Consider the following 24,677-nt stretch of genomic DNA (forward strand, 5'->3'; position numbering starts at 1 on the left):
ATATGAGTTGGAGTACACTGTGTGGAGGAAACAACTAAACAAGTCTCATCACTTTTGGAGCTCGTTTGGATGTTCAAATTGATTTTAAAAAATAGAACCTCGCACTATTGTTCCTAATTGGACTGAATGTCTGAACCCTGAATTTTAGTTTCAGGTACTCCACTTTGGAGCTTTGTATCTTCCGAACTATGCAGAACCAGTCTAAGATCCTTTAAGAAAAGTTGTTAATCTCACATAGCTCTACAACTTTGGTTACTACAGCTTGTGCCAAAACTAAACAAATTAGAAGTTAAGGAAGGTTGAAGATGTGAGTTTCAGTCGATTTCATGTCAATTTTGAACTGGCAAAAATAGGCCATGGCCGACCGATCTCAGAAGTCGGGCACCGCGTGGCCTCCTGTGCGCGCGCCGCTCGCCAGCTCGCCACGCATGCTCGCCTATTTGGAGGACCCGACATTGCCTTGCTCTCCCTACTCTCTCCCTCGTTGCTCTCGTGCACAGCACGCACAGCAGCAGCCATGGCTGGTGAGCTGAGATCCTACCATCCGCGTTCCTCGCTGCTCTGCGCCTCCTCAGTCCTAGCCGCCAACCCTAGAGCCCTCACCATTGCATGACACACCTCTAGTGCCTCTTCTCTGGCCCCAACCATCACCGAAGGACGCTGCCACCATGGCCGCCCCATCGCGACCTTGGGTACGCATGTATCCATGCAACCTGTGCCATCTCCGGCCGAGCCGAGGCCACACACGGGTGCACGTCGGTTCCCTGATGCTCCACCGCCACTCCCCGATCGCCGGCATGGCCTCCTTCGGCCTTATGTGGCGACCAGCCGCGCCTCCTCTGTTCCATTCGTGTGAAGGACGTCGTGCTCAAATTCAAAGAAAGGGAAGGGGTTTTCTGTAGAGTCATGACTCATGTGAATAGTGGCTAGAAGGACTGTTTTGCTGGAATTTATTTTCGTGGAAGTTCGGGGTCCTCGGTGCAAGTTTATTTTTCTTTTATGGCTGAAACTTTGGAAAATCTTAATAAATCATAGGAAAATCATAAAATAGAAAATGAAGAGTTTTTGGAAGCCTTGAGAGTAGATATATGCAGTAGAGTCATAATATGATATGTGTTAGTAGAAAGTTTCTGCTATTTTTATTTATTCTTGTAAAGTGCTTTTAAAAATGCTTTTCAGTTGGATAAATGCATATCTTGAGTTATAGAAGTCCAAAAATGGTAATTCTAGCTGTGTTAATCTTGTGATGAAATGATCTAGCTAATAAAAATATTAAACATGCTAGTTGTGTAATATTTTTATAATGTTTTGATTTAGTCTTGTTAAATAGGCAATTTTAGCTTATTTTGTTTGTTACTCTCATATCTAAAGTTGTGGTGCTCCAATTGCTGTGAAATTTTTATGGTAATCTACTGATGCTATATGTGTGCTGTGGTAAAAATTCATAGTCATTGGATGCAATATGATTGAGTTATTGATTTAACTTGTTTATGGCTTGATAAATGGTTTTAAATAAGTTATAATTTTTATGTAGGTGCAAATATGTGAAATGTGGTTCCTTTTCCCTTGCATGGTGATATTGTGACCTGAGAAACCCTAATATGGCTATATATTTATAGAAAATAATGATCTTTAGATTTATCTTGTTCTCACATGTTTATTAATAATTAAGATTTGTCTTTTTATAGCAATTAAATTATAAAACCTGAGCATGTGAAATTTGTGCAGTAGCTATATTTTGATAACATCTACAACTCATAAAAGTCTCAGCTCCAAACTAGTTGTTCTCATATAGTTCTAAAAATAATACATATGTTGCATTATTAAAGTAGAGGATGATTGTTGGGAGCATATACATGTATTTATTGTCATGTGATGCTTCTAGTAGCTATTCCTACATGCTATGATTGTTTGAATATGATTCCAAGATGTTTGGGGTAGCATATACATCAAGACTATGTTAGTTTATAGCAACTAAATGATAGATGAATGCAGTATGCCTTTGCTGTTTGGGCTGCATGTATAATTTTAGTTAAGCAATTAATTTCGTGGTGATAATGATGTTTTATGTGAATATGTTGAATACCAAAGTTATAGATAAATTCCTTATATTACTTCTCCTAAAATTTCATGATTTTAGGCCTGTTGGTTTAGGAGTTATAGATTTTACAAAATTGCTATCAACTTTTGCATGTGCTCTAAATAGATCTGAATGATTGTATTGTTTGGCTTATTTAAACATGGAATCATGTATTAGTTATAATATAAGAGTTGTAGTGATTTTCCTAAGATTTCTAAAATGTCTAAGATCACCGCTTTTAGTGGTCTAGAACTCTAGTTATTGCTATTCAAAGTGTAATGACAGATTCTGTCTAAGTCTAGACAGAGATGCCTTCTTGGTGTTGTTTAACCTTGTTAGCTGTAGAATCATCTTAAGATGATAATAAGAAAGTTATATATAACTTAATAAGATTTCTATAAAGTTAACGATCATGCTTGTTGGATGAATATAACTTGAGATATGCATTTCTAAAGTTAATATCAATTTTTTGTCCTTAGTTGTATAAGCTCTGCTTCATGATGTATTTTGACCTTGTTATTTGTTGAATCTAGTTTTTGTGTTAATAACAAAGTTTTAGATAATTTCATTAGCTTTCCATAAAGGCTTGAATCACACTTTTGCATACCTAGAACTCTGGGTATGATTAAAACAAGTGACTGTGGTGCTGCTATTCAGAATCTATGTTTGTAACTGAAATTATTTGCTTTACCTTGCTTTTCTTTGTGTGTTGCTAAGTGTGGCTCATGACTTTGACGGTGTTAAGTTAATATACCTAAAACCTTATGAAACTTGTGTCATGCTTGGTGCTACCTTTCTTGCTATCCTAGCATGATAGGTTGTGGAATGTTTAATTAAGTAACGTGGAGTGCTTATATATGTTCAGTGTAACCTTGTGCTCATCTTGAATACTTTTATGTGAGGCATCTCATATTGCCATTCTTCGCATTCATGCACTTGTATTGTTGCATCTCATCTAGGTACGCTAGATGCACTATATGAAGGAGGTGATGTTAGAGACGAGCCTGAAGATGGAGTTTGGTGAATCCATCTAGAAGACGGAAGGGCTAAGCAAGTGCCGAGATGGGAGATGCTCGCCAAGCGAGTGTCATCTAACAAACATTGACCTAGTATTGGATCCTAGGCAAGCCCTAGAACATTCTAAGCCTCCTATATTTTTATAAACATCACTTGAGTCCTTTATATTTGATACATTAGGTTATAAAGAGTTGGTTGAAAACATTTGATGCATAGAACTACCTTGTCCAGAAATATACCTTGAACCCTATGTAGGTCTAGGATCGAATGTATGTTTAGCAATGCTTAGACCGGTAGAAGTCGGGTGATTTTCTGTCACCTGCGAGATATAGGTGAATACCAAAGCACGGTTGGCTATATTTGCTATCATAGAAAATAACCATGTGATGATGAATAAACGGAGACCAAACGGGATCTGGGGATTGAGAGGCAGCAGGACATGAAGGTCTTGTGTGCATGTTTTATCCCGTCTATGTCGATTAAGGACCGTACCATTGCTGACGCTTCTGCCAAGATTGAACGCATGCCTCTCACTTAGCTGGCCGGATAACTCGTTCCGACCGCGAAGCTGAGTAGCTCAACTCAGGCCAGGCCCCGTTTTGTAAGAGTGCGCGCTCTGGATGGTAGTAAGGATGTGTGGGGAGCCAGACGTGAGCCCAAGGGCAGGGTAGTCCTGATCGTTTTGGCAGCTGGTTGTCCCTAATTATGCGATGCTGATTGAACCCGTAAAATGTGGACCTGAGTTGTACCAAAGGTGACCTAAGACTATCATGGCGCAGGTATGTCTGGGTTTGTGTTAGGAATAAATTCCCAGCTAGTTGAAATCGATTCGAATCGCCATCTCTCCTAGATAGTGAGAAACTCGACTAGTCCCAGCATCGTAGTAATTGAACTATGGAATTTGATGGTTATGATGAATATGGAAATGTTACACCGGCTATGATTACTATTGCATGTTATTAAATGATTCCACATGTTTGGCACATGTTAGTTGCTAATCTAGAGATGAATAGCTATAATTAACTTGGTTACCGAATTATAAAATGTATACCTCAACTAGTGGCTTTTATGCAAAATATTGTCAAGCTAGCTCTACTTATATAGCCTTGCATGATCCTTGGTGTCACTTTATTTCTGGTTTATGACGAGTAAGTCTAGCTGAGTATATTCGAGTACTAAGGGTTTGTCCCACCATGTTGCAGGTAAAGTTTTCGGTCTGCTGAAGATGGTGGTTAACCGCCGGTGGGCTCGGTGACTCTATATTTATTTCTCATCTATATGCTTTTGTCGGAGGATGTCATTTATGCTAGCAATATATTTGGAACTTATATTAATGTAATCATTTGAAAGCTATGTTGTTTTTCCTTAACCGGTTTTGAAACCTAAACTTGTACTATTATTTGTGAACTTATTGGTAATATTATTTCCGCTCCAACTCTGTGTATGTGATGTGTATTTGCCTAATCATGCGATCTTGGTTGTGATATTGATTTACTGAGGTCCTTCGTGATACTCGGCGGATTACCGGGTTTATATAAGTAAAAGTATGTGCGCGTCAACGTGTTAGACGGGGACAGTCTTACTTGATCTTATATAAACTGAACGGTTCTGTCACTACCCTCCCTTAATCATCGGAGATATTGCGATTACCATATTTCGACTGATGTTAATTACCAATGGTAGATGTACATGTGAATGCTGACTTTTAAATTAGGTTGGGGTTATTTCACCTAGAATTTTTTATAACTTTAGACAAAATTTAAATGCTTAGCTACCTTATATTTTAAGACAGATCTAGTAAAAGGTTAACAATGACCGTTTTTGGTAGAACAGTAGAGTATTCAAGCCTGTTTGTGAGGACCACAAGATGTCACAACTCACAAGTCAGAACAGAGGTCCCTAGAAACCAGAAGCTACAGAGATATTCTAACAGGTAAATGCCATCACCAGAGTCTAACAGGGTTAGCAAGATAGTAGGGCCTGAGGAAAAACAGCATTTTGCATGTACATGATATATCTCTGTGATCGGCGTGTCCTGAAGGACACAAAACACAAAAGAACGGCATTCTACAGTACCCAAATCTGGGCAAAATCAATCTCATGCTATATAGCACAAATGTAATTTTGGGTTCCTACCTACTTCCTCTCTATAGCTTAAGAAAGACAAACTCCTCAACAGACGGTGTGTCACCGATCAATTTGAGAGCTTCCTTCTCAGGCTCCTCATCAACATCAATGGCCATTATCGCCTGCTTCCCCGGAGCAGTCCTACCAACACTCATAAAACTCACATTAACGTTCATCTTTACCAAGATTGACCCCACTTTCCCAATGATGCCTGGCTGATCAACTTGGCGGCACAGTATTAGGTTGCCCTCAAGGCTAACATCAAACGCTCAAAGACCTGACGAGCGTGAGATGAGGCGTGCCATCCCTAACCTTGCCCTCCACTCTGATGTCACCTGCATCAGATAAGGCTCCAGCAAACTTGGACTCCACATTGGCGAGGTGGACCTGGATGGAGTCTAGGGGGATCTCAAGTGAACCGTCAAGGAAAATTCTCTCCTCAACGATCCTAAGGCCTCTTTGCTTGGCGACATAATCCGCATTGACAATGTTGACGAAAGCGCTTGAAATTGGTTCGATGATACCTTTGGTGACCATGGCACGAAGAATTCTTGTGTCCAAGTCATCGGGGTCTCTGGCAGATGAGTAAACAACCTTGACACCTTTAATCCAGCTGCCACCAGCTACAAGTTGCACAACAAGCCGACCCAGCTTCTCAGCAAGGACAACATATGGAGATAACTCTGATAAAACCTGTGGGAAGAGATGTACCGTTTAGACGCAAACAGATTGCATGAGTATACTGAAATGACTATGTTGAATTTCTTCCTTGGTAATGGAAGTACCTCAGCAGGGACCATTGGGGCATTCACAGCTGTGGCAGTGAGATCCCCTCTCAGTGCACCGATAACAGCCTCTGCAATTTCAAGGGCTACACCTTCCTGCAGAGGTATAGTATAAAGTAAAGAGGATAAGCTAGTATGATATGATGTGGTACAAATAAGTTTGTTAGGAAAAGGACAGCGAACCTGCGCTTCTGTTGTGCTAGCCCCAAGGTGCGGTGTGACAGTGACATTCTCATGCTGCACTAACTTGCTGTCTCTTGGCGGTGGCTCCTCAGTAAATACATCAAGTGCAGCCTGACTCAGACCACAATGCAATCAGGAAAAAGGCCTAAATATCTCTCTTTTTTCTGACAAAACATTTCACGGTGAAATAGATATCAGATGCATATGAGAATTGGTTAACAGGTAACAGCTATGCACTATTAGCATTCGGATGAGTCATGAGTGGTCATGATGAAAGGAATTACCTGGGCAACTGTCCCATTGTTAAGTGCTCTCAGCAATGCTTCTTCATCAACAACTCTACCCCGTGCAACATTGATAACTCGAGCACCCTTTCTCATCTTTGCAAAAGTTTCATCATTGAAAAGCTTTGTTGTCGATGGAGTTAGAGGCATATGCAGTGATATGAAGTCTGCTGTGGAGATGGCCTCATCAAATGATACCAGATCTACGCCAATTGCCCGGGCTCTATCAACAGCAGCATATGGATCATGAGCAATGACATCCATCCCAAGTCCTTTTGCACGTCGAGCTACTTCTGGACCGACCTTTCCAAAACCCATAACAGCTAGTGTCTTGCCCACCAAGGTAACACCAACATATTTGCTACGTTGCCATTTGCCTGAATTACACAAAGCAAATCGCAACACTATAGCTTATGAGTTAGCACAAATGAACCGTGCACAATATCGCCACAATATTTTTTATATCAGTTGAAATGAACTTGTGATGTTGTTAAATAAAAAAATTATGAACACAACAGTGATCGTATTTTGCTCAAAATGGCTATTTAGTCTTTGTATGAACCTACTGGTGGAACATGATATGCCTGCAATCTGCTGGTTAATAATTATAATTTCATATCTCAAAATGATTCTACTTAAAAATCGGCAATAAGAATAATTTATTATGTCTGTCACAAGAAAACAGGATAAATCTAAAGTTGCAGTTGCAGACACTAGAAAAAGCTAAGTACTTTGTTGGCCGTTAAGATTTAAGAAGACTGGAAAGAATGGATTTCAGACTTTTGTAAAAGGAGGATAGCAAAACCCAAGAATAAATATGAACTTGATGGGAATTGGGGAAGTCATCAATTCATCACAAGACGCCAATATTAGCTTCAGAAATAAGAACATTGAATTTGAAGCTTCTGCTATGTCAGCAGAGATTTGTATTATATTGCATGGAAAGTAGTACTTATTTATATTTTGACATCACGAAATTGACACTTGGTCTGGTATGAGCGCTGCAATCACATTTAATCAGGATGCACCACTTTGGCTGTGGCTTGTCATAAACGATCGTAAATTTCCAGCCGGAACAATATTTTTCTCTCACACAAACCAGCCAGCAGTACTTCTTCACGAACCAGCAACGATACGAACCAGCCAACCGAACAGGCTGTTTGTTCCTTAGGGGGAGGAAAACAAACACAGCTTTAACCAAACACAATCTGTCAGTCCATATATGGTGGCAATACTGCAACAAGTGTTATTCCCATCATCATGCTTCATGCCATTGGCACCTATGTGACACAAACTTTCTCTCTGAAGTCCCAATATCACGCCAACATCATTTACAACCTAACCTTGAAAGCACTTAATAAAGTACACCGCTATAGAAACGTGGACTAACTTCAAACATCTGTATCAGTCGGCGTAAACATGGACTACATCTCATTTGCAAGCAATGTGCGACAATCAAACTACTTACTATGGAGTAGTAGAGAATTGCATCGCATTTCACTTCTCCTTTTGTACGTGCACATTGTTGGTAATTATTAACAGCAGAACTGCAGAAGGACCTTATCTATTCGCATAACGTGTGGTAGGCACCGCTTGGTCGCGCTATCGTGTCGCGTGCACACATTTCCTGGGAGCAAGCAAATTAAAACGAGGGGGCGTACGTACCGGCCTTGAGTGACGCATCGGCCTGCGCGACATTGCGCGCCATGGCGGCGAGGAGCACGATGGCGTGCTCGGCGGCAGCGTCGGCGTTGGCGGTGGGCGCGTTGACGACGAGGCAGCCGGCCTCGGTGGCCGCCTGGAGGTCGACATTGTCGATGCCGACCCCGGCCCGGCCGACGACGCGGAGCCTGCCGCGCGCGGCCTCGAACACCTCCCGCGTGACCTGCGTCCCGCTACGCACCACCAGCGCGTCCACGAGCGAGACCTTGGCGCGGAGCTCCTCCGCCGTGAGCTCGTAGGAGCAGTCCACGTTGGCGAAGGCGCGCAGCAGCTCCAGCCCCGCGGCGCCCAGCTTCTCCGTGACCAGCACCGTCGGCCGCCCGCCCGCGGCCGCCGCGACCACGGCCACGGCCACCGGCCCGGGACGGGGCGCGGCGGAGAGGCTCGCGCGGAGGCGGTGGAACGAGAGGGCGCGGTGGTTCGCCAGGGACGGCCCGGCGGAGTCCGGGGCCCTGGTCGGCGCCGACGCCGCCGCGGGGAGGAGTGTGTGATTGTGGAGTGGTGAAGGGGCCGTTTGGAATGGCTCTAGGGACAGCTCCCGGAGCGTGTTTTTGTGCTCCGAGTGCCAAACGGGTAGAAGGAACCAGCTCCAACGAAAATGCCGCGTGATTTGCGCTCTCACACGTCAGGCGTGTCGCTTGGAGCCGAAAAAAAATCGAGCTTCCACCGGCTCCTTATCAGGCGAGCGTGGGCCCATGGCGTATTTGGCCGTGGAAGCTCCTGCCTTCTTCCATGCGCACGGGCACGGAGCAACGTCGGCCTGTGGAGGAGCAGAGGCGGCGCGGCGTTGGGCTTCGCGGCCATGGGCGCGTGCGCCACGCTGGCTGTCCGTGCTCGAGCTCCCCTGGTCAGCCGCACGTGCTCAGGCTACTCCGACGAGCTGCCGCTCGTGGCTCGGTCCTCGGTCTCTTGCGGCGCGGGAGGCGGAGGCGTGGCAGGAGGCCACGGGACAGAGTAACGAGAGGATAAGGCAGAGAGTAGCGAGAGGAACGTTTTCTTCTCCGCTAGGAAGAATTTATCCCGTTCTATTTCTGTTTACTGTTTTGGTATAGATTCTTGTTCATTCTCGTATCTGTCGGGCATCGGTCGGGTAACAGATATCTGACGGATACTGCATACCCGATAAATAAGTACACTTGGGGTCGCAGCTTTGCAATCGGAGACGTTTCTTCTACACCCAGTATAAGTGTCGGAGTCTCGGAGATGCCGAGGAGAAGAGCGAGGTTACGAGGAGGATGAGCAAAGGTGGCAGAGAGACCGAACTGAGGAAGTGAGGGGCACGAGCGCTCGTGAGGCAGGCGTGCTTGTGCTGCTGACGGAGATGGTGAGAAAAAATTAAACTAAGGTTCTTAGAACACACAAACTATATATATGATTGTTTAGATTTGGGCCAAAATATCATGGCAGCTCAAATAGTCGGGTTCCCCGATGGATAACGGGGATGGATAAACAGGGAACGTTCTCGTACCCGCTATACCCGTCGGAGATGGATTCTTGTCCATTTAGATGCCCGTGGGTAAAAATATGATCACATCCCCGTCCCCTAATAGATCAAATATCCGTCGGGTATCGGGCATCGGGCCCCGTTGCCATCTTTAAGCGAGAGGATAAGACAGGCGTCAGGCGAGTCTGCGTGTATTGCCGCATTGGTGATAAGGTAGAGAGAGAAAGAATAAATAAAGAGAAATAAAATGAGAGAAAAATAAAGAAAAATAAAAAAGGTATATAGAACCTTTCATCCTTATTTTCATAGGAAGGAAAAGTTGTTTTGCTAAATGGTAAAAAAAACAGGTTCGGCTTCCTAAGTAATCTACATCGCTGGTGAAGTCATAACTAAAACTGTTTTGGCTAAAGCCGAAGCTCTACCAAACGGACCGAAATGGTATCGTTGCGGGTGTCGGGAGAGGTGTTGGTGTCGCGCTCGCTTTGGCCCCTGTTCGTGAGAAGATGAGTCGTCAGGAGCGTGTGTTGAGCGCCGCAACGTTCTCGTGATTTATCCGTTGACTGCTGCTGTCTGTGATATCTTTGCCCTGTTCGGCAGGACTTATTGCTACTGCGGTTGATTTGTAGAGCTAATTTGTTGTGAGAGAAAAATATTATTCCCATGACTAAAAAGTAGCGCTAATTCTGACAGATAAACTCAAGCAAACAGAGCCATTTTTTCGAAAGGCTGGTTTACGTGATACTTGTCCACTGCAACGTGTTAGCTCCAAAATGGGAGGAAAATTCGTGAGGATTGCCCTTGTATATATATTTATTTATCATGGATTCATAACGCATGACGATACACAAACGTCTTACACATGACTGCTATATAAATTCAAAAATAACATTAGAGATATGAAGGCACGCCGTCTAAGTGGCCTCCCAGGGTGTCCATGTATGTTCTATTTAGTTGGTGCGTTAGAAATCCAATGACTCAGATGAAGCGCGTCACAACTAGTCTTCCTCCGTGCATTCGGCAGTGGATAGATGAAGCAAGCGGACGCATTCAATAAGGTAGATAAAAAATTGAATGACCATATATGCAAGGATAATATAAACTGTAGGTGTACTTTGCATGTAAAAAGTTACTACGGTAGGAAGATTTACATCACTGTGCTTTCACATGTCCTTTACATAAAAAAAAATTACTATGACAGGAGAAATTTACATCACATATGTCTTCTCCCTTTACATTAATGAATTTACTATCAATAGATACTAGGAAGTTACCATAGAAATTTACATCATAGTGCCTTGTCCTTTTACATAGAGGAACTTACTGACACCCTGTTTTTACGGGGAAGGAAGCAACCCCATGTGAGGCATGTGGTCCTTTTAGCCAATGTGGTAAATTTTCATGCACGCACAAGTGTTCTCTACCCTATATAAAAAGTGTAGGTGCTCTTACCATCCAGATTTACCATGAATATGTGCACCGTAGCAGCAACCCCAGATGAGACCATAGCAAGGGCCTCTTTGCCTACAGAAAATTTATCCGTTAGCAGGGATTTACATCATCCGTGGTTAAAAATTTACAGGTAGCTCAAGACACTGTCGTAAACTTTTCTGCATGACGAGTGTTCCCTAGCCTATTTAAAAATTGTAGGTGTTCTTACCATTCAAATTTACCATGAACATGTGCAAATATGAAGGCACGCCGTCGAGGCAGCCTCCCAGGGTGTCCACGTATGTTCTATTTAGTTGGTGCGTTAAATAGAAATTCCACGACCTAGATGAAGTAGTGCCTCCATGGCCCAGATGAAGTCGTACCTCCATGCATGCCATGGTGGCTGAAGCAAGTGGATGCATTGAATGGAGCAGATGAAATTATGCATGCAAGCACCATCTAAAATTGTAGGTGTCCTTTGCATGCAGGAAGTTACCATGGAAATTTACATCACTCTGCCTTCTCCTTTTACATAGAGAAACTTACTAGCATCCAGTTTTTACAGGGAAGGAAACAACCCCAGGTGAGGCCTGTGTCCTTTTAGCCAATGCGGTAAATTTTCATGCATGCACAAGTGCTCTCTAGGCTATATAAAAAGTGTAGGTGCTCTTACCATCCAAATTTACCATGAATATGTGCACCGTAGCAGCAACCCTAGGTGAGACCATAGCAAGAGCCTCTTTGCCTGCAGAAAATTTACCGGTTAGCAGGGATTTACATCACCCGTGGTTAAAAATTTATAGGTGGCTCAAGACAATATGGTAAACTTTCCTACGTGCACGAGTGTTCCCTAGACTATTTAAAAATTGTAGGTGTTCTTGCCATTCAGATTTACCATGAACATGTGCACCGTAGCTACCTAATAGCGCCTCTTAAATATTTTGTTGGAGGTAAAATAGTACTTCTTTTACACCATGCATGCTAAGCTTCATGTGCCTTCGGTTAAAAAAATTCACACGCACAGCATAGGAGAGAGTAGGTGGGTCCATCTAGTGATTGGCCTCCTTGCTATCAATGCATGAAGAACAGCTCCCTTTCGAGGAACATGCATCGGCATTTGTACTCACACAGCCATCCAAGCGTGCATGCACACCTTATTTAGGTTGGACCCCACTCCCATTGATGAGGTCCTTACACCCGGTGGTGGCAGAGGCGCCCATGCCTCGTCCAAGCCTCCAACTCTTGCCTATATAAGCATGTGGTGTGCCTCCCGGTGCTTCATCGCTTCCTCCCATTGCTTGCAAGTGCCCTCCTTGTAGTTCATATAATTCACCCCTACAGTAGCTTGTGTTGTTGTTCCTGGCCTTTGTTATACTAAAACCACCAGCATAGATGCTGTGGCATTTCTCAGGCATGGATAATGGCGTAACCAGAACAGACTGCATAGGAAGCATAGCACAATAGGTCTGTGCTGTGAACCTATCGTAATGAAAGATTTTATAAAATTAACGCCTAACTATGAACACAACGAGTGGCTGGACAAAGCTTTGAATTTGAGCTCACTTAGTTAGCATGTGCATATGAATGTAACATGCACACTTTGTGCATATACATGTGTTGTGATCATGTCTGACCAAATCGTTCCGCTATGCCTATATATGTTTAGCACATGATCTCGATCCTGGGAAGTGGCGCCTGCAGCCTTGTTCGTGCCCTTACTGCTATACATATAGCTTCCTGTTCTCTTATTTTCTTTTCCTTTTGTTTGCGTCAGTCCTCTCCTCTCCTGACCTTCGTCTCGTTAGTATGTAATTTTTGTGGTGCTCCGAATGTGTATAGTCACACATTGATGGCACATGGAAGGAGCTTCCTCTAGCCGGCCAAAGAAGAGGCATCATGGGGAGAGTGTAGCTTTAGTTCTAGGTTTTTGATTGTTTACCATTCCCCTTTCATTTACAAATGTCGGGTTCATAAACCCAGGGTCCCTCATGGACCAACTTCCCGGCAAAGGCTCGGTCCAGCAGACGACGTTGCGAATGACGCGTAACTCCTGGGCTGGCCTAAATACCTAAACGATAGGCCAGAAGGGCGATCCAATCTCTGACCGAAAGGCCTAGCCAAGGAGGAACAGTGCTCGCTTCTGACTCTGGCCCACCTCTCTGACCAGAAGGACTGGCCAAACACTGCCTCTAACTCTAACCCGCGTCTCCGACCGAGGATGTATCGAACCCCTACTTATATCTCTTCTCTGACTAGCGCAGTCAGAGCTAACTAGAACCAACCGACCGGGGACGCCTGCTCGGTGAGGACCAGGAAACGGACGGAGCAAGTAAGGTAGGGCACTCAAGTCGACCGTGATACCGAGGACCGTACCCTGCACACCTGCAGGACAGTAATCAACAGGACATGTCAGAAGGGTGTCCTACAACCTTCTAGGCATGCCAAAACCAAAACAGTGTTGTGGGCACCGATATTTGCCCTATAGTGTTGTGGGCGCCATCAACTCCCATACCAGACAAACACGTTAAGGCTCCCCCCACATGCCTCTGGACATCAACAGTGTTGTGGGCACCGTCATCTACCATACATGGTGAATATGATAAAACCTCCCACATGTGTCTGACAACAAGAGTGTTATGGGTGCCTACCATCATCTTGTACCCGATGGTGTGGGCAACAAGACTTAGTAGCATGCGTACTCTCTCTCTCCTGCTTGTAAGGCCGTCCCCTTCATCTATAAAAGGGGATGCGCTCTCTCCCAATAGATAGATCCCTCAGTTCACTCACACACCACAATAAAACCACTAGGTTCAAACTTTAAGCATACACTCGAGCACTTAGCACATAGCGGAGCTCTCGTCACTCTTGGCCCTTTAGACCAGAGTCCAACTGGACCTCTTGCACCCCCCATCTTTTTCCCTTCCATTTGTAACCCCACAGCAAACTTTAAGCATCTAGGCTCAGGAATAAAGTCACCGACCGACTCAAACTGGGCGTAGGGCACGTTGCCTAAACCAGTATAAATCATGTGTCATTGAGTGCTAGGCCACATCTGATCACAACACATGGCAAAACTACAAGTATTTATGTGTTGGTCATTTTCTGCACCGACAGTTGGCGCCGTCCGTGGGGAAGACGCTGTACATTCACACTTTTGGTCATCAGATGGCCCACTTTTCCGCCACCTTCGCCGTGGCGGGCTCAAGCGATACGACTCGCTTTGGCTTGTTGGAGTTTCCCGCACTCCCACCTATTGGGACGTGGGTTCCACCCCTCTTCGAGCCATCCCAGGCCTTCCTCTTCGGAAGCCTAGACTTCATCGTCGACCGGCTCAGCGTACTACACCTCCGTGAGGAGGCATTTGTTCTGGCGCCTATCGGAGGGGCACCCTCCATCGGCTTTGGGATACACGATGACTTCAATGATGAGGCGCCTACGCTTCATTCCAAGCAAACGCTCTGCTCAAACCCCACTGTGAGTAATGTACATGCTGTTATTTACTCGCTATTTACTATCTTCCGCCGATTATCTAGAGGGACCGCATTATCCGCACCGCAACCACCGTACAACTGGTTCCCCTATGGCCTCACATCGCCCATGGACACATATGCTTGGGGGCTCTGATGGACGCTGGCGCCGCCCCCTCTCACATCCAAATTCATGGGAATGATGAGCTATGCTCCCACCACATTCCACGAACTCCTAGATGACGAGGTTGAGAGCGATGGCTCCAGCATTGGTGATGTGGCACCTAGCCACTGTCCATCCCGGGAGTGCGCTATGGCGGACGCTTCAGGATAGCCGTCAGTGGTAGCGGAGTCCTTGTAGACTCACACCCCTCTAGACCCTCATACGGGGGCCCTTGTGCTCTCACAAGAGCACATCGAGGAGCTACGACAACGGCGGCGGAACCAGCCACCACCTATGCTAGCGCGCTCGGTGCAGCACGTTGCGCCCCATGCGCATAACCTGACGAGCGGCGTCTGGGGTCGTGCCCGCCAGGTCTAGCATGACATCATAGATAAGGGGAACGACCCCCACAATTCGCTTGAGCTAGCCAGAGCATCACCGCTATGGCAATGCTTCTACGCGATGTTCCCGAGCCCATCAACCGCCAGGAGCAGGTGGTCCACTGGAACCTCTAGGCGTTGGTGGAAGCCGTCGCCATTCAATAGGCAGAAAGCTCTGCATCATGACTCTGACTCATGGCCTCTCTCCCCACTAGGGGAGTGGGGATGCACCAAATGGATCGCTCCATCCACTCACCGCTACAGCCACCAAGCGCGGCACAGGAGGCCACAGCTGCATCGTGGTCCGACCTGGCGCCTGCTCCACACCAACCATAGGCACATGAATGGCTCGGTCCAAACCAAGACGCTCGTAGCGTCATCAGCAACTGACATCGGGGCCAGCGTAATGATGACGTCCATCGGGCGGCAGTGAGGGCAGGTGACATAGGCCCTAGCCAGACCATCGAGGGGAGCGGTGAAACACACCCCAGTCATGATCGTCGGCTGGACAATCGGAGTCCCAGCCCGGATGGCCCAAGACTATGGGCCTTTGGCCGATGCATCCAAAGAGTGTCGTTCCCATAGCACTTCCGACCGTCCACCAACATCGTCAAGTACACCAAGGAGACGAACCCCGATATATGGCTCGAAGATTTCCGGCTCACCTACAGAGCCGGAGGGGTGGATGATGACCATTTCATCATTCCATATCTACCCATCTGCATGGGGGAACATGTTCGGGCATGGCTTGAATTCCTCCCACACGACAACATCCGCAACTAGGAGGACCTCAAGAGGATCTTTGTTAGAAATTTCTAGGGGATGTATGTCTGCCCTGGTAACTCCTAGGACCTCAAGAGCTGCCAGCAGGAGCCCAGCGAATCCCTGCAAGATTACATCCATAGGTTCTCCCAATGATGCAACTCCCTCCCTAATGTCATCGACATGGACGTCATCAGCGTAGTTCTCTCTGGGATAACCTGCGAGTCCCTGATCCACAAGCTTTGCTGCCTGAAGCCCCGTACCACCCTTGACCTGCTCAATGTCGCCACAAACCACACCTTCGACGAGGAGGTAGTCAAGGCGGTCTTCAATGGAGACCGAGACAAAGGCAAGGCCAAGCGCGACGGACCCTCCACGTAGAGGGGCAAGAAGAACAAAAAGGATCAGCGCTAACCGACCAACACCACGTTGGTCGCCGCAGCTGATCGCATGGGCAAGCAGCCCCAGCAGGGCCTCCCTGACCACTTCAACAAGCTCATGGATAGCCCATGCACCAACCACGCCTACCCCATCAAACACCTCTACAAGGACTGCGAGCTCCTCAAACATTTTTTGTGATAGGCTAGTGGGCCGAAAGAAGGAGATGGCAAAGAGGTGACAACCAAGAAAGGAGGCATGGCAGGCAAGGACGGGGACAGCTTCTTTGACCCCAAGGAATGCATCATGATCTTTGGGGGATCCGACACCATCTGCTCCATGCGCCAGCACAAGGTACGCTATAGAGAGGCATGTACCACCGAGATTGTAGTCCCATCCTTCCTTAGCTGGTCAGAATCTCCGATCACCTTCGATCAGAGGGACCATCCCTCCCATGTCGCCAGACCAAGATGCTACCCACTTGTTGTCGACCCCATCGTCTACAAGAAGCGCCTCACCAAGGTGCTGATGGACAGAGGCAGCGGCCTCAACATCCTCTATGTCGACACCCTCGACGCCATGCGCATCCCCTGGTCGGAACTCTACCTAGCAGGCTCCCCCTTCCACGGCGTGATCCTAGGAGCGCAGGCATACCCACTCGGGCAGATCGACCTGCCCGTCACGTTTGGCAACCGAGCCAACTTCCGCTCGAAGGTCCTCACCTTCGAAGTGGTGGACATCCTAGGGTCCTACCACGCCATCTTGGGGCGGCCATGCTGTCACACCTAATTTTAAGGATAAAATTGAATGCACTAAGTCATGTGTGCCTAGGGATCAGTCACACACACAAGCTGACAAATTATAAAAGAGTATCATCACAGTGTATCTTATATCATGATAATAACATAACTTAGTCTTACATATCATAGCGGAAAATAAAAGATAGCTCTCTCTCGTGGAACACCATCACAGGGAAGGTCAACTGGTTGACCACAAGTCTAATAATCTTCAGGAAACTCCTCATAACCGTTGTCATCTGTTACCCATCCAGGATTTTTATCCAAATATAGAAAGTAAACAAGCGTAAGTACATCCTGTACTCAACAAGATAACATGGGGTTCATGAGGCTCAAAAATGATGACACTGTTTACTGCTGTTAGCACTTTTAGTAAGTCAAGATTTTATCATCAGTGATTGTCAAGTTATGCTTAAGCTCCCTTTTAAACCCACATAATCAGATATCAGCTTCATGTGGATCATATCATAATAAACCATCATAAACGAACAACAATGAGTAACCAATTATTCTGTGAGTTTTTCGGGCCTCTCGTGACCATGAGCATGGTTGTTATAACAGTTTGTAACCCTCTGCAGAGGTGGTGCACATTCACCGCGAGTCGTGATTCCCATATGCCCGGGTTAATTACTCCCATGTCACTGCCAAGGTGAGCGGGCAGGGTACACTATGAAGCCACTTCATAGGTTTCTCTAACAAGTTAGGGCCGCCAGGTTTCCTCGGTAGGCAGATGTAGGAACCCCCCTTTCCTATGGCACATATCCATCACGACTATACACATAGGAACAGAGGCAGCTCTATACCCAACGTGGCAAGCCCCTTTTGCACCATAAAGGTAACCTCTAACAAGCTAAAAAAGGTCCTATTACTGAGCTAAAGTTAGAGCCATATGACTCTCATGGTTTCACTGTCAGTCCCAGCTTTTGTCGATAGATAAGTCCTTATGGAGGGCCAGGAGCAACATGATCAGAAGTCATTTGCACCTTCGCCCTATGGATAAGTTGTTATAAATCATGTTATACTTTTAGTTCCATAGAACCATTAACCATCGTATAGATCATGTTCAGTTAGAGGACTAGCAATCTACCCATATGCAATTAACCCATAGGAGTCAAGGGAACAAGTCATCAAATGACTAGAATGTCCTTATGGTTATCAAAGTTAGACACATGCACATGAGTAAATGATTAAAGTGAATAGGACATCAAGGTAGGCCCATGCTATACTTGCCTTGATTAGCAAACTCCTGCTGGTCCTACTGGTCGTCAAAGAACTCTTGGTCTTCAATGTTCTCCTCACCGTCTGAACACGACCACACGGCAACACACAACATTCCAGGAACATTCATGCAAAGCAAACAATCCTACAATTATAATAGTACACCAATAGTATAGAAAACAAGATAAAATGTTTATGAAAATAATCTACGTCTCGCTACGATCACGTCAACGCGAAGTTCATGAAATTCGGAGCTAAAACGCGAAAGTTATGAATTAAACGGGGTTTCCTATAGCTCTTTATTTAATTAAACCTAACCATGAAATTTAAAAGTTGCAAAATTGATTAACAGTGGTACTAACACGTAGATTATGAAATTACAAAGCTAACGCAATTTGAACGGATCAATTCAGAGCTAAAACGAAGTTTTTATGAGCAAAACAAATCTAGTGGCATTTCTGTAAATACTGAAAACGTATTTTAGACTAAAACAGTGTACTTTATGTTTTCAAAACAAGAAAGCATACTCTGGAAACTACGCTAGGGATGGTGGGTTCAAAAAGGCGAAACCAGGGGGGCTCTTTAGCATATTTACACGCGAAAGGGTATCTTCTAATCCTGGCCGCAGATCTAGAGATGGACGGCTTGGATCGGCTCTGTGGAAGGAAGAGAAGGGGAGGGGGGGTCCGGCCGACACAGTGACACCAGCGGCAAGCTCCATGGTCGGCAGCATGGAGGTCACCGGCACGCGCGGTACTCGGCCCATAGGCCATGGTTCGAAGAACCGAGGGCACCGGGGAGTGGCGGGGGTTCTCGCGAACTCGGCCAGGCTGAGAAGGTGGCTAGAGGGCGCGGCTGGCGAGGTGGCGGCCATGGTCAGCGGTGAGAGCACACTGGCGCACGCGGCTAAGGCTCTAGAAGCCATGAGACGTGAAATAAAATGCACGGGAGGAGAGAGGGGAGTACGGCGAGGCTCACAGCGGGGAGAAACGGGGTCGACGGCGGCTCGGAGACGGCGGTTCGCGCGGAGGGCGGACGGCAGATCCCGGCGATCCTCGACGCAGTAGTTTTCGGCGTCCATGGCTCGTGCGAGCGCGAAATGAGAGCGAGGATAGGCAGCAGGGGTGCGCGCGGGGGTTCGGCTCCTTTAAAACGAGGCCGAGGAGCGGGGCGACGTGCCCACATCGCGAGGAGAGCGGGCGTGGGGCGGCGGTTGCTGCCTTGCGGCTTGACTGGCGCGGGCGGTTGTGGGAGAAAGAGGATGGCGCTGACACGTGGGCCCAGCTCGTCAGTGGCTATGGAGAGGGAAGGGCGACGCGGCAGTGGTTGCTGGCGATGCTGGGCAGCGGCGCGGCGGCTTCGCGTGAGCTGGGCTGGCCCAAGAACGGGAGGAGGGAAAGGCGAGCGGGCTGGCGTGGGGAGAATGGCCAGCGGGCCGAAATGGGGAAGAGAAAGAGAAACTATTTCCATTTTTTTCCAAATACATTTTCCAATTGATTTTCAAATTGAATTTGAATTCATTTAAACTTTGAATCAAGACCAATCATCACAAAAATAAATATGCAGCAGCATGTATGCATCAAGAAGTTTTTAACCTTATGTTTGATTTTAATTCCATAAAAAATATTATTTCCCTAGGTTCAATGCTCACATAATAACATAATTAAATCGAATTTTTGTAATTCAAAAGATTGAAATTTTTTGGTGTTACAATTCTACCCCCCTTAAGATGAATCTCGTCCTCGAGATTCGGGTGATTGCTTACTCAAATAGTTGGGGATAAGACTTTCTCAGATCCTCTTCTCTTTCCCAAGTAGCCTCATTCTCTGTATACCGATTCCACTACACCTTGCACATCTTTATAGTTCGGCTTCTTGTAACTCTTTCGGCAGTTTCCAAGATCTTTATCGGATACTCTTCATATGTAAGATCTTCCTTAACAGCAAGCTCTTCCAAAGGAATCTGCTCTTCTGGTATCCTCAAACACTTTTTCAATTGAGAAACATGGAACACATCATGCACACCTGACAAACTTTCAGGTAGTTCCAATTGATAAGCTACTTCTCCATGTCTCTCTAGGATCTTAAAAGGTCTTATATACCTTGGTGCCAACTTTCCCTTCATATTGAATCTTTTCACACTTCTCATTGGTGACACCTTCAAGTACACATAATCACCAACTTCGAAAGTCAGCTCTCTTCTGCGAGTATCAGCATAACTCTTCTGTCGGGACTAAGCCACTCTCAAATTGTCTCTAATCATTCTCACTTGTTCTTCCATGTCTCTAAGGACATCGGGTCCAAACACTTGAGTTTCACCAGTCTGATTCCAGAACAAAGGCATTCTACATTTACGTCCATACAACGCCTCGAAAGGTGCCATCTTGAGACTCTTCTGGTAACTGTTGTTGTCCGAGAACTCTGCGTATGGCAGACTCTTATCCCAACTATTACCATACTATAGTGCATAAGCTCTCAAGATATCTTCCAAAATTTGGTTGATCCTTTCAGTTTGTCCATCAGTTTGCGGGTGGTAAGTAGAATTAAAATTCAACTTTGTCCCCAAGGATCTATGTACTTTATGCTAGAATTGCGATGTAAACTGAGTGCCTCTATTCGACACAATTTTCTTGGGAACACCATGTAAGCACACTATTCTTTCCATGTACAACTCTGCTAACCTTGCACCTATATAGGTAGTCTTGATTGGTAAAAAGTGAGCAACCTTGCTGAGTCGATCCACTATTACCCATATTGAATCTTAACCTCTTTGAGTGCGAGGCAATCCTACGGTAAAATCTATACCAACTTCTTCCCATTTTCATTCAGGAATCTTCATTGGTTGTAATAATCCTGCAGGTCTTTGATGCTCAGCTTTCACTCTTTGACAAGTATCACACAAAGCCACATACTCTGCCACGTCTCTCTTCAAACCATACAACCAATACTTCTCCTTAAGATCCAAATACATCTTGGTACTTCTGGGATGTATAGAATAGGCAGACTCATGGGCCTCTTGCAGAATTGCATCACGGATAGCCTTCACTTCAGGTACACATATCCATTTTCTGAACCAAAGGGTACCATTCTCATCCATCCTAAATCCTGGTGCTTTTCCAAGCACTACATTCTCCGCTATCTCTTTTAGTTTTTCATCCTCCAATTGACCTTTGCGTATCTCTTGCTCCAATGTAGGCTCTATCACCAATTCCATTGCATTAGTGACAAAACTCAAGTTGAGATACTTCATTTCAGCACACAACTCTGCTGACATAAATGTCATTCCAAGTCCATTAGCATAACTCTTCCTACTAAGTGCATCAGCTACGACATTTGCTTTTCTCGGATGATAATGCACTTCCAAATCATAGTCCTTGATCAATTCTAACCAATGATGTTGTCTCAGATTCAGATCTGACTGGGTAAAGATATACTTCAAACTCTTGTGATCTGTATAGATATCACTCTTATGCCCAATTAGATAATGTCTCCAGATTTTCAAAGCATGTACCACAACTGCCAATTCCAAGTCATGAGTAGGGTAATTCAACTCATGCTTCCTCAATTGTCTAGATGCATATGCCACCACTCTTCCTTCTTGTATAAGCACACATCCAAGGCCCAAACGGGATGCATCACAATATATAGAGAAGTTCTTGCTTAAGTCGGGCAAAATCAATACTGGAGCTGTAGTCAGTCTCTTCTTTAGCTCATCAAAGTTTGCCTAGCATTTTTTCGACCATACATACTTAGCATTCTTTTCCAATAGAGCTGTCATAGGCTTAGCAAGTTTGGAAAACCTTCAATGAACCTCCTGTAGTATCCAGCCAATCCCAAAAAGCTATGAATCTCACTTACATTGATTGGTGGCTTCCAATTCAACACATCTTGTACCTTGCCTGGATCCACTGCTATTCCACCATTGGAGACAATATGACCCAGAAAAGAGACCTCCTTCAACCAAAACTCACACTTGCTCCGCTTAGCATACAACTTATGTTCTCTAAGCTTTTGAAAGACCAACCTTATATGTTTAGCATGTTCTTCTTCAGTCTTGGAGAATATCAGTATGTCATCTATGAATACCACTACAAATTTATCTAGAAACTCCATGAACACCTTATTCATCATATACATAAAGTATGCACGTGCATTGGTCAATCCAAAAGACATAACGGTATACTCATACAAGCCATACCGTGTAGTGAATGCTGTCTTGGGTATGTCCAAGTTTCGAATCTTAAGCTGATGGTATCCTGAGCGAAGATCAATCTTGGAGAACACAAAGGCTCCTCTCAACTGATCAAATAGGTCATCAATCCTAGGCAAAGGGTATTTATTCTTGATTGTAACCTCATTAAGTGAACGGTAATCCACACACATCCGTTGACTACCATCCTTCTTATCCACAAAGATCACAGGTGCCCCCCATGGGGAAGAACTAGGGCGTATGAAACCTTTTTCTTGCAACTCTTTTAGTTGTTTCTTAAGCTCTTCTAATTTATTAACCCCCATTCTATATGGATGTTTAGCTATTGGTGCAGTTTCAGGTAATAATTCAATAATGAATTCAATGTCTCGGTCAGGTAGTATACCTGGCAAGTCATCAGGGAAGACATCCGGGAACTCCTCCACAACATGATCTTGTTTATGGGCATCACCATCCAGCTGGTTCAATGTGGCTGTAGGCTAAGCTTGCACTACCACTTCTACACAGATTCTATCTCCATTGAGTGATGTCACAACCATAGATTTCTCCTGACACTGAATCACTGCCCGGTGTTGTTTCATCCAATCCATTCCTAGAATAAGATCAATTCCCGCTGTTCTCAACACAATAGGTTTCACTTTGAAGTCTACCCTCCTTAAGGAAATACTAGTTGAGGGACTCTAATAAGAAGCTGGCATACTACCTCCTGGTGAATTTACTAGTATGGAGTTTTTCATGGCACACAAAGGTATGCTATGCATTCTAACAAAAGCTTGGGAAATAAAAGAATGCGAAGCACCGGAATCAAAAAGTACTGTAGCAGAGATAGAGTTGGCGCTGAACGTACCCAACATGACCTCGGGCATCTCCTGAGCTGCATCAGATGACACATAATTCACCTTCGCAGTGTGAGGTGGTCGGGTGTTGAACTTCTGATTGCCAGTCTGGTTCTGAGGTGCTTGCTGGTTTTGCTTCTTTGGACACTGATGAGCATAGTAACCTACTTCTCCACAGCGGTAGCATGCATTGGGGTTATTGGGTGTACCACTCTTCATAGGAGCATTGTTGGATGATCCCTGGCGTGTTACCAGATTGCCAGTCTATTGTAGGGGACGCTGATTACCAAACTGTTACTGGTACTAAGGGCGTTGCTGGAACTTGTTACATTGAGGATACTGACCATGATTTCCCTGGTTAGATTGTCCTTGATTCCTTTGCTAAAAACCCTGCTGGGGATAGGCTCGTGGGCTTGTGTTGCTTCCAAAAGCTTGCCCTTGAAGCCTCCTCTTCTTGGCTTCCATCTCTTTGCGCTTATCGTCAATCACAATAGGGCGGTTTACCAAAGACTGAAAGTTTGGATAGGTGTTAGACATCAGTTGAAGCTGCAGGCCATCATAAAGTCCCTTGAGGAAATGGCGTTGCTTCTCCTTATCCTCAGCTACATCATTTGGATCATAGCAAGATAGTTGAGCAAACTTGTCATGATATTCCACCATAGCCATGGATCCTTGCTTGAGGGACCTGAATTCTTCCTGCTTTAATTCCATGAGTCCATCAGGGATATGATAAGACCAGAAATTGTCCTTGAATTCCTGCCAGGTGATAGCAGGAGCGTTGTTGGGACATCCATACTGGAAAGAATCCCACCAATCCTGAGCTGCTCCATGGAGTTGACTAGAAGCATACAACACCTTCTCAAGATCGTTGCATTGTGCTATGTTAAGTTGCTTCTCTACAGCACGCAACCAATCATCTGCTTCCATAGGATCTGAGGCATGAGTGACCACCAGTGGGTGACCCTTCATAAACTCTCCACACTTATCTCTGACCTAAACAGGCGGTGGTCCTCTTGCAGGTTCGTTATCCAAGCGCTGCATCATAGCTTGCATCAATTGCGCTTGCATTCCCATTAATTGTTCCATGGTCACAGGCGATGCTAGTGGTGGATTTATGAGAGCATCACATCCATGACCACGGCCTCTACCTCTTCCTCCTCTTGCGGCCATCTGTTTTCCAACAAATGCGCAAAATTTAGAGATTTTCAAATTATAGAGAGCTTACAAAAGATAAGAAACAATGCTGATAATTTTCTGGACAAGATTCCAAAAACAACAGTTCAGTAAATCTATCATAACTTGAGTTTTAGAGATCCAACAGAGGTGTACCAAGAACGGTTGGAAAGCTTAGGAGATCAGCTACAACTTTTAGTTAGATCACTTTTACAGATTCTGAC

The 24,677-nt window shown here is 45.4% G+C and overlaps 1 protein-coding gene and 1 pseudogene across 1 annotated transcript; both read right to left on the minus strand.

Moving 5' to 3' along the window:
- Positions 1 to 4,973: 4,973 nt before the first annotated feature.
- On the minus strand, positions 4,974 to 16,412 carry LOC136526366 (D-3-phosphoglycerate dehydrogenase 3, chloroplastic-like; annotated as a pseudogene).
- A 7,249-nt stretch (positions 16,413 to 23,661) lies between these two features.
- On the minus strand, positions 23,662 to 24,207 carry LOC136526367 (uncharacterized). Its single transcript, XM_066519057.1, has one exon. The coding sequence runs from the start codon at positions 24,205 to 24,207 to the stop codon at positions 23,662 to 23,664; it is 546 nt and encodes a 181-aa protein (XP_066375154.1).
- Between the last annotated feature and the right edge of the window lie 470 nt (positions 24,208 to 24,677).

This window comes from Miscanthus floridulus, chromosome 19, assembly GCF_019320115.1.
Source record: "Miscanthus floridulus cultivar M001 chromosome 19, ASM1932011v1, whole genome shotgun sequence".
Lineage (NCBI taxonomy): Eukaryota > Viridiplantae > Streptophyta > Magnoliopsida > Poales > Poaceae > Miscanthus > Miscanthus floridulus.

Bases quoted from the DNA above. Each gene is read 5' to 3' on its own strand.
- LOC136526367 (XM_066519057.1), bottom strand. From the start codon at position 24,207: ATGGAAGCAGATGATTGGTTGCGTGCTGTAGAGAAGCAACTTAACATA.